Below are 10,476 nucleotides of genomic sequence, written 5' to 3' on the forward strand. Positions count from 1 at the left end.
CTAATATGAAGGGTTAATTATGTTTTTTTCTTTCAATTTTATAGTAATTTTCAAATATAATATTTTATCTCAAATTGAGATGAAAGAGATAAATCAAACATAAGATTTGAAAGAGTCAAATTTAAGTTGAGAAATGATTAATTTACGATATTGGAGTTTGCCTCTTCTTCTTAAATAATTCTTTTTTTATCTAATTATTATTCTGTTTTGACATTACAATTTATTAATTTGAATGATCTATTTTAAATTTAAATTAAATTTGAATAGATTTTGGTTCATTTAAGTTTAATTTGATTTAAATTTATCCCTAATAAGATATTTTTATTGCAATAGCCTCAAATCAACAATGATAATCATTTTTACAAATTTCTTTTATTAAAAAATATATTTCCCATTAATAAAAATTGAAGTTAAAGGAGTTTGGTAAAATTAAGACGTGAGGACAAATGGGTAATTACACATATTTGGTGAGTGGGACGCAGGAAAGCTGACCGGAAGATGGAAAGTGGAAGAGGGATGGGTAAGCGTATGCAATCATGCAGATTCGGTGAATATGCTAAGAAGGGTAATTATGTAAATTGGAAGAAGCCCACTGACTTTCCAGTGCCAAACCAAACAAAACAGAACCTAACTGAAAAAGAACGCTGGTTTGTATGCAGTCTGGGGGTATCCCCTACCTAACCCTTCCCGCTTCTCTTTCCAGCAAACTTTTTTTTTTTTTCAAAGGTAATTTGATTTGGTCACTTATTGGGTTCGCCAATCCCCATCCATCCTCTGATTTAGAAAACCCGGCCCGAGTCAATTGAGAACCGATACTAAATCTCAAATCATAACCGAAACCATTATATATTGTTAGATTCAATTAATATAAAATTAATTTGGGTTAAAGTGTTAAATCTAAATTTAACTATCCAATTAATTTAAAATTTTAATTATATCTTGCCACTGAAACCAATTATTTGACCGGGTTAACTCCATATCCAAAAGCATTGCATTCTTCGTTGTCTAGGCGACACCAGTTCTTATTCCCTGGTAGGTATGCTTAAAAGTTAAGCGAGTTTACAAGATAGATTTTATTCCCTGGTATGCTTTAAAGTTAAGGAAGTATACAAGATAGATAAAAAATCATAATATAAAACTGAATTCAATCACAAGTCGACCAAGATGAAACAAATTGATTCCTAACAACAACCACAATCGGCATTCAGAAAAGGCATCAAGAGGCAAATCGCAGCTTGATATGGATTCTGATGACCCAACTCAAATATGGATAAACTCAAGCCTTGCTCTAATCAAATGAAGGTAGCATGACATTGGTTTGATATCCCCGATCCCAAATTTTTTAATTTGAAAATTCTGTGTAAAATCAAAACTCAAGTTCAACTCACAAGCTATTTGATTTTTCATTCAATCTGAACCGAGTTCAATAGGATTTAAGTTGATAATAGCTCGAAATCGACTTAATTCAAATAGGCTTTTAAGTAAAATGGATTAAATCCCAGTCAAGATTAAGGGTGAAGTAGATTCAAGTTAGGTCCAACTCAGCTCAACACTCATATTGAACTAGCAAATTGATTCAAATAGATTAAGACCCAACTCAAACTCAAATAGTTTATAATAAAGAGTCAAACCCTTGTGTCACGCTTATATCTAGCTCAAATCAGTTCGATCAAATCCACACCTAAATGCAACAATCACAAAACATAGCAAGTACATATAAATTTCAAATCAAAATCATCATTCATCCTTGTATTTTTATATAATTGAACTTTCATCTCTTTCCAACAAGGAAACCTTTATTGAGTACCTTTTTAGGTACTAATAATAATATGATTTTAAATTAAAAATAAATAACACTCACTCACATAATCACACATCATATACGAATTAGTAATAATTATATCTACATATAACATTACTCTAATTTTTTCATGTTCTCAGAAATCTATGACAGGAACAAAATTCTAAAACCATACCACAATAACCCAAAAAAGAAATCATCAATATTATTATACAAAAATAACTTGAAACCAATGCACAGAGAACTGAGTTGGATAGCATATCATAGTTCTTATTGATAGCAGCACAGGCGACTACTTCTCTAGCATTGAATACCGTTCCCTAGTATTTTGTTCCTAGTTATACAACATTCACCCTTCCCTCATACAAAAAGAATTCGATATGGGCACTAGTGAAGGAAGTCTAATACCAAACCTCTAAGAATATTATCTCTTGTTTTCATCCTTGTCCTTGAAGCTTTGCATCTCCGAGATTTAAATAGAGAGGATATCAAAACTTTACTTCCTGCTCCTCTTGGAGCTGGATTTCCTGGAGCTTTCTCTTCCACGCTTTTCAGTGGAAACAACTCCGGAGTTGTCTGGATTAGTGTGGGCAGGGTAAACAGGCAAATGATGCCCAGGAACCAAAGCAGGGAACCCAACAGCAGGGATTCTGCAAATCAACAAAGACCAGCTATAATTAGAATACCTAAAAGATCACTGAATAGAATAAACACCAGACATGAAAATCACTAACAATGAACTTGGTACCAAATGAAAGCAAACCAGAATAATAATTTGGAACAAAGCTTTACAAACTCAATACTCAAGATTGAACAACAATGACAGAATATGACCGGTATTGGCTGTCAATACAACATATTTAAAAACAAGAACATACAAATTCTTTTTAATTTATTTTTAGTTTTTTTTTTTAATTATTTGGCATTTGGGAAGAAAACGTACAAAATAGAACAATGTTATAATTAAGTTATATGGTATTACAAAATGAATCAGAATCAACCCCAATTATCTGAAATTCCAATGTGCTAACAATCCAATACAAACGTTCACGATACCTTAATAACTACTATAGCAACAAGTATCAGAATTGAGCAAAAACAAAGGGAAGGTAATTCATGATTCATACCCAACAAGAGCACAGCAGACTCCTGCTTGGCCGAGGATGCACCAAATGCATTGCCCTTTTGTAAACTAAGACGAAGAGCTTGATTTTCTGCAACAACACACTGAAGCAACCGCCCCAGTTTTCTGCATTCGCCTTCTAAGTACCTACTCTTCATTTCAAGATCCTTCACATACATCTTCTTCCTCTCCCTCGATCTAACTGCCGCATCCCTATTTCTCAACTGCCTGGAAAATCACATCAATTACCGACCAAGCACCCCTCTTAATTGTCATTCCCATACAAATTACATAGCATTAAAATTTACAAATTTATACATTATTAAATAAAGACTGGATTTCAAACTTACAACAAGAATCTCCTCCACACAGTTCAATTATATTCACATAACATTAGCCAGCCATGTTCAATAATTACTAAAGTAGCCAAATTAAACCTAAAAAATAGCATTACGTCTTAAAAACAATATTTTTCAAGGAACTACTAGATATACCTTCTCCGTTTCTTGTAGATGGGATCGTCAGCGCCAGCGTCATCATCAAAATCATTCTCACTAGTGTTCTTTTCACTGGTATTGTTCTTGTCGTTGGCTTTTTCTCCTTCGTGGACCAGCTTCCCTTCCTCCTCAGAGGTAACAGGAACAGATTCATCAGAAACATTAGAATCTTTATCAGTTGCCACGTCGTCAACGGCCTTCGCATAAGCTGCAGGAGGCGGCGAATCCGCGAGTATATCTGAAAAAAAATCGTCGAGCGATTGCTGATTGAGCGGCTCTAGATCGTGATTATCATCCTTCATCAACAGACTCTCGATATTCATCGCCCATGAAGACACCGAAACATCAGGTGATAAGGGATTCGAGAAAGTCTCCACCGGTGATGGATCCAACAATTCCGTGAAAAGATCGTTCCAGTCGATCTCATATTCGACAAATACGTTGTCTTCCTCCATAACTATTTAATATCAAAAATTAAAAACAAAAAAGAAAAGAAAAAGAAAATTAAACTTACAGAAGAAGAAGAAGAAGACGACGACGAAACAAGACAATGGTGAAACCCAATATATTCTAAAACGGCAGTCATGGACGCGCATTTGGTTCCTTTGTGAGCAAGCAAAAGACTAATTTACAGCATCTACTGACTGTGATCGTTCCTCGTGTGCAGGTACTACAGGCCACAGACTGAGAATTGATTACGTGGACCAATAGAAAATATTTATTCAATGAATTAACCTACTCCGCGTAACAAGGGATTTTTTCGACTGTATTGCCGTCACTCGACCAATGAAAACACAGTTAGTGTAGGCTAAGAAACGATCTGGGCTTTACACGTGGAAGAATCTGATCCTCCTTTAAAACTACTATTAAGTAAAAATAATTGAAAGACGAGTGGAAATTTTGTTTTAATTTCAATGAGTTTGTATGCATTTTTCAATATAATAATAACATAATAATTAAAATTTTATTATTCTTAAAAAATGTCTTATATTATATAATATATAATATGGAAAATTAAATTTGTCTTTAATTTTTATACTTTGATTGTTTTATTTATTATTATCAAACACAATAATACTCTCATAATCTTCTAGTTTTGATAATGAAAAATCACTCAATCCAAACCCCCTAGCAGATATATTTTGATGTTTTCATAAATCTCCTAACTCATTTTTTTACCCAAACAATGGACAGTCAATGATTTGTAATCCCACCAACCAGGTAGACAAATGTGCATAATAATATATCTTTCCATTAACATAACAATTAAATCAGTTTCTCACAGCGATGAACTAGATTTGTCAGCAACAATTAGACCCATCTGAACCTGTGGTTCATGACCCGAACCAGATTAGTCCCCGTTTGAGTTTCAGAACACTGATAACATGCATAGTTTTGGACCAAACTGACAGTTTTGAATACTTACATAGGAGGAAAATGGCTTCAATCCTCGTTGAATACATTTATTACATTCAAAAACAATGCACAAAATTTATAAATTGGTATGCTAGACTTTGTTAAGTAGAAGAGATTTGGTCAGTGTTGTGTTATCGTATTACATGCAATGCAACCAATTTCAAAGATTAAAAGGTGCAGTCTTCACCTACCATCTTGAGTAATTCTTTATACATTGATCATGAGCACAAATATGGGCTACAAACACTAACATATATTTATGAGATTGGGTTTTACTTAATCACATGATAACACATTAGCATTTGGATCCGTAATTTGTAAACATTGTTAAAGCATGTACTATTATTGTTAGATAAAATCTGTCATTCATACTAACCGGAAACTGGGTATCAAGCCTAGGAGTCTCCATGGGTCAAGACAAATTTCCAGCATTATGCTGTACCGGAGTTCTTAGAAGCTTGAATTATCCAGCTTACTGATCAGTAATAAACATGAAACAACAATTCCAGGACATAAAGGAAGTTCCAGAAAACAGAAAAGCTTGTCAATCATATTGAATCGATTTAACTTTGCACAAACCTGCCACAAGGACTATTGGCTGGAATTAATAACTATGAGGTGCCTATCGGAGAATGATAGGAACCTTAAAAAGAATCACACTCCAAAAAACTAACTCCTAAGATTTGAGAGTTCAAAACCATATAAATCTCACATAGAAAACTCATACTATTCAATGTGAGATCTAAATCTTATACCTTATAATTAGAATCGTTGCAAAGATTGGCAAGGTTGTTCTTGAGGCCAGAGTAACAAAGACAAGTACAAATCACCAACGACCAGTTTAATCATGCAACATAATCTTGCTCTACCTACAACGATAACAAGAAATTGACATTGACCTTATTGCAGCAATTCATATTAAAACAATCTTTGGGATTTATAATAAAACAAAATCAGTTTTACTGTCCCAGCCAAATTACACTTCCCACTTAAATCATGAAGGAATCAAATTACATGATTGAGACACTAAGTGATCAACTTCTTGTGCATTCTGACGAATTCTGCATTCAGCTTGTGCAATTCAGGAACAGATTTGACCCTAAAGCTTTGCTAGAAAGAAACAAGAAAGAAGCATTAGGAATAAAATTTATGCTTAAGATTCTGAATAAAAGAAGAAATTGGGACCCAAATATGACCATACTCTTATTAGTCTTCAGTCGAGCCTCAGTCAACACCTACTATATATCTCCTTATTTTCAAGTTGCAAGAGCAATCCAACCAGCTAACCTACATGCTGCTTCAGAACTCATAATTGCATGTTCAAATAAAAAAATTATGATATCAACTCTATCCAGTCACAAGAATACTGCATTGAGGCTTTCACAACTAAAGCATTGGATTAGACCCAATGAACAAAAAAAGGAATATCAAGATACTACCTGACCCAAGTATCTGAATGTCACATTATAAGCATCGACTACTGAGACTAATTCCCAGTAATAGTAAAAGAAAAAAAAGAGAGAGAAGAGAAACAATGTAGCAGTATAACATTTTTCCAAGCCACCTATATAAATGGCATAGCAGAAAACAACAAAACTGAAGTGAAGTCTTAAATTAGTTTTGACTCACGAGACAGTTTTTTAAACAATAATTACATAATCTTATGAAAAAAAAATGAAGCAATGGTAGCTACAAAAAATCCAATATTTTCATCTTACACGAATGCACAGCTGACACTAAGCCAATCTCACTAATTATTATGCATTACAAACCCATTGCACATTAGAAGGTTAACTCTGGTGCTATGTTCTACAACACTAAATAACAAAAAAGAAGAGTCACATTCAAGGTTCAACAAACCAAATATGGTCCTCACTGAACTTGGCTCAGGATTGCTAAGACAAGCTCATAAAGAAATAAGAGGCTTGGCTTCATCTTTGGCTCAACTAAGACAATCTAATTAGCTATGGACTCGAGGTTATCTAAAACCCATAACAAAAAATGGTCCTATATCACCTTGCATGTTGCAAGTTAGAACCAATGTTTTCAAACCTAGACCGGGCATTAACCCAATAAAAGGGTCGATCCAGGTCAACAGAGAGTCAAACCGAATTATTGTTAAAATAAATATTAAAAATAATATTTAAACAACATTGTTTACTTATACGAATCTTAGAAGAACCACACCTCAAAAGTTAGCTATTGAGATGGGAGAGCCCAAGGCCATATAAACCCTACACTAGTTACCCATACTTTCCAATGTGGGATTCAAGTCTCATACCTTGCACTTGGGATTCTAACATACCATCATGCTCCGCAACCCCGGCGCCCACGCGGGCTGGCTGTGCGCTAGCTCCCTGCTAGCCCCGGGATAAAACTCCAATGCCAATGTCACCACCCGTGCCGCACGATTGCAACTGGGAGACATGGTGATGACTCTGATACCAAATGATACGAATCTTAGGAGAACCACACCTCAAAAGCTAGCTATTGAGATAGGAGAGCCCAAGGCCATATAAACCCCACATTAGTTGCTCATACTTTCTAATATGAGATCCAAGTCCCATACCTTGCACTTGGGATCCTAACATTTACTTAATCATTAAATATAAAATCCGAATTACATTTAATTAAAAACGAATTTGGCCTGATAGTATATACAAACTATGCCTATTAGTCAATGTTAGGTTCAAGTTCTAGAAAGTGCAAAAAATCTCAGATGGTTTTAAAAACCAGTTTGATCGGGAATTGAGAACCAATCATATGAGAATTGTTCACACTCAGTGGGGGTTTTAAACTGAGATGAACTAGGAGTTGCTAGTTCACCCCAATCAAACCCTTACATTGATATTAGTATGAGGTCAATGTAAAAATAAACTTTTTTTTTTTTAGCAAAGGAAAAACACTCAAACTTGAATCCCAACCATTACATGACTTGGAAAACACCACCAAATCACACACCATGTTTGGTTTTATTTTATTTTATTTACCGTGTCTTTTGGATATTACAAGGAAAATAAAATTTTGCACTTGTTAGGACTTATAGCCAACACCTTATCGATAGACATAGTGTGTATGCAATCAAGCCAAATTCATTTTTAAATAAATGTAATTTGAATTTTATATTTAATGATTTAATAGACAAAATTGTTTTAAATATTTTAACAGTAATCTAATCTAGCGATCGATTGATCGGGACCGACCCCTTCATTGGGTCGATACCTAGTCTAAGTCTGAAAACATTGATTTTTCTTTTAATATCCAAAAAATAGGTTTAATTAAAAAATAAAACTAAACATGATATGTAGTTTGGTGATGCTTCCCAAGTTATGAAATGGTTGAGACTCAAGTTAGAGTCTCATCCATTGCAAAAAAGAAAAAAATTACTTATTTTTATGTTGACATCAGCATAAGTGTTTGAACCATGAACCGACGGTTTGTGTCAATGCAACCATAGTTCATCTCAATTCAAAACCCTAATAAATGTGAACAATCCCCTACACCAAGTTGGCTCTTGGTTGTCGATCAAATCAATCAATTTAATCCGGTTTTTAAAACCATGATCAAAACACTAAATGCAATCCAAACACAATTATGAAACAACTATAGTAAAATAATGACGACGATGCCCAACGAAACCATTGAAAACCCCAAGATTACTAGTTATACAAAATAAATGTTGAAGTTGAAGCCAAAGCCTAGGGAAATTTACCATGAAAGTACAAAACATTCAATGAAATTAGAGAAGCTAAGTTAATTTTAATGTAGCGGCACAAAATCTGATTAGAATCCTCTTAAAGAAATCCAACTCAGAATTTATGCCAATAATCTTTCGGTAACTAAACCAAGTTCAGACTGACTCTATGAAAGTATGGAAAGTAATTAATTCTAACAATCTTCTGCAACTTACCTCACTAAATAATCTATAGCCTGAAAAAGAAAAACACCTATATTAATAAATATCCCCATCTTGTATATTAAAAAAATATATATATATTCAAAATGGCATCCTTCTCTTATGTAACAGTTTAAAAACCAGAAGAGACCAAAGGTTTTTGATTGACAAAATGGGAACATAACTAGTTACCATCACACAATGAGTATATAATCAGCCACCTAGAAGCCACTCTCATTCATCAAAACAAGATCAAGAATCCTAAACTCAAGCCAAAAAATTAGTTGAGACTGCAGTAAAAAGAGGCAAAATTGATGAAGATTTGCATACAACACTTGAATACATGTATTCTCCAAAGAACACTTAAAAAGAGAAGAAGAAGATGGTCTACCTACAGAAATAGTTCCGGAATTTTGCATACAACAGGGAGGCAAATTATTAAAACAAGACACAAGGTCAATATCCCAGTTAATGAAGTAGCGCTAAGGAAGAAACTCGAACCTACCGGAGTCAAATTACCACCACAGACCAGTAACGAGATCATGATACTTTAGATCCGAGATAAAATAAAAATAAAAATTATGCAAGTATCTGAGCCAACTAAATGATTTACCACTAGCTAGGTCACAGGTTCTCCTCCCTTTCTCGGTTCCATTGTTCAATTCTTGCTCTACGCTCTTCACTTCCCTCTCTAATAGGACTCCTGCTCCTTCTAGGCGTAAAGTGTCTTCTGTTTCTATCATCTCTGTCTCTGCCGTCTCTATCATATTTATGTCTTCCACGGTCACGGTCACGGTCCCTATGATCTCTATCCCTCTCACGCCTATCATAATAATCCTTATCTCTTCTGTGACGCGGACTCAAACTCCTGCTCCTGCTTCTACTTACTCGATATCCACGGTTCCTCCCAAACAACTTCCTCCTCAAATCCCGCCCAATCAGTTTCACATGCATAAAATTACAATAACCGCCCCGGTTACAGCTATTCTCCTCGAACTGCCGACACGTGGCTTCACGGAAATCTGTCACGGGAGAGAAATCGGCTAAAATTGGACGACCGGAATAAAATCTTCCTTGTAGAGCTTGTAAAGCAACGGCAGCTTGGTCTTCCTCTTTGAACTGGACATAAACATTTCCGATCATGTGGTCGGCTAGATTATCGCAGACATTAAGACTCTCGATCTCGCCGAACTTGCTGAGTTCTTCAAAGATGTCTTTGTAAAAGTCTTCAAAGTGGTCTTGGATTTTACGAGGCTCGATAGGCTGGCCCTGGGCATCGACGCCTGGAGTGATCATGTCGGGGCGGTGGTACATGTTGGATAATAAGAGAGTTGGGGAGATGGTGGGGCGATTGTGGAGTCGAGCGCAACGGTCACCGTGACGACAGGCGCCGATCTTAAAATAGAATGGACAGTTCACGCGGTCCTTCTCTGTGCCGAATATCGAAGCCAAATGCTCCGCCATGGCCACGGTTTGGATTGGAGAAGAAGACGAGAAATGGGGAAATGGATGTTGGAAGGTCGTAGTTTCTTCAAGTTAATGAATTAATAAAGTATACGTGTGTGAATGATTAAGCAATTTAGATTCCAACTTAATTTAGAAAATAAATTTAAATCGACTTGCATTTAGCTTGTTTATTAAAATTAAAACGAACTAATCTTTTGAATTTAATTTGTTTAATTAAAATATGAAATTTTAGATAAAATAATATCAGCCGAATCCAACCATGAGATGTACCCAGCCC

General features: G+C 35.0%; 2 protein-coding genes across 7 annotated transcripts; both read right to left on the bottom strand.

The window, feature by feature from the left end:
- Nucleotides 1-1,981: 1,981 nt before the first annotated feature.
- LOC123230115 (bZIP transcription factor 60-like) lies at nucleotides 1,982-3,990 on the bottom strand. Its single transcript, XM_044656238.1, has 3 exons — nucleotides 3,419-3,990; nucleotides 2,929-3,152; nucleotides 1,982-2,451 (listed from the first exon to the last, which is right to left on the bottom strand). Exons 1-3 carry the CDS (start codon nucleotides 3,874-3,876, stop codon nucleotides 2,189-2,191), a joined length of 945 nt encoding a protein of 314 aa, XP_044512173.1. The 5' UTR covers nucleotides 3,877-3,990; the 3' UTR covers nucleotides 1,982-2,188.
- A 1,763-nt stretch (nucleotides 3,991-5,753) lies between these two features.
- Nucleotides 5,754-10,331, bottom strand: LOC123229558 (splicing factor U2af small subunit A-like). Of its 6 annotated transcripts, none has more exons than XR_006504921.1 (3): nucleotides 9,346-10,331; nucleotides 6,039-6,124; nucleotides 5,754-5,942 (listed from the first exon to the last, which is right to left on the bottom strand). XR_006504921.1 is itself a non-coding variant. In XM_044655462.1 (2 exons), exon 1 carries the CDS (start codon nucleotides 10,194-10,196, stop codon nucleotides 9,357-9,359), a length of 840 nt encoding a protein of 279 aa, XP_044511397.1. In that variant the 5' UTR covers nucleotides 10,197-10,331; the 3' UTR covers nucleotides 6,141-7,275; nucleotides 9,346-9,356. The 6 variants fall into 6 exon arrangements, 1 of the variants encoding a protein (XP_044511397.1); XR_006504918.1 differs by having other exon boundaries at nucleotides 5,754-5,947; XR_006504919.1 differs by having other exon boundaries at nucleotides 5,754-5,947; nucleotides 6,039-6,134.
- Nucleotides 10,332-10,476: the final 145 nt, after the last annotated feature.

The sequence above is a fragment of the Mangifera indica genome, chromosome 11 (assembly GCF_011075055.1).
Source record: "Mangifera indica cultivar Alphonso chromosome 11, CATAS_Mindica_2.1, whole genome shotgun sequence".
NCBI lineage: Eukaryota > Viridiplantae > Streptophyta > Magnoliopsida > Sapindales > Anacardiaceae > Mangifera > Mangifera indica.

Bases quoted from the DNA above. Each gene is read 5' to 3' on its own strand.
- LOC123230115 (XM_044656238.1), bottom strand. From the start codon at position 3,876: ATGGAGGAAGACAACGTATTTGTCGAATATGAGATCGACTGGAACGAT. The intron at 3,153-3,418 runs GTATATCTAGTA...GTGATTTTCCAG, and splicing joins ATCTACAAGAAACGGAGAAG to GCAGTTGAGAAATAGGGATG. The intron at 2,452-2,928 runs GTATGAATCATG...GTTGATTTGCAG, and splicing joins GTCTGCTGTGCTCTTGTTGG to AATCCCTGCTGTTGGGTTCC.
- LOC123229558 (XM_044655462.1), bottom strand. From the start codon at position 10,196: ATGGCGGAGCATTTGGCTTCGATATTCGGCACAGAGAAGGACCGCGTG.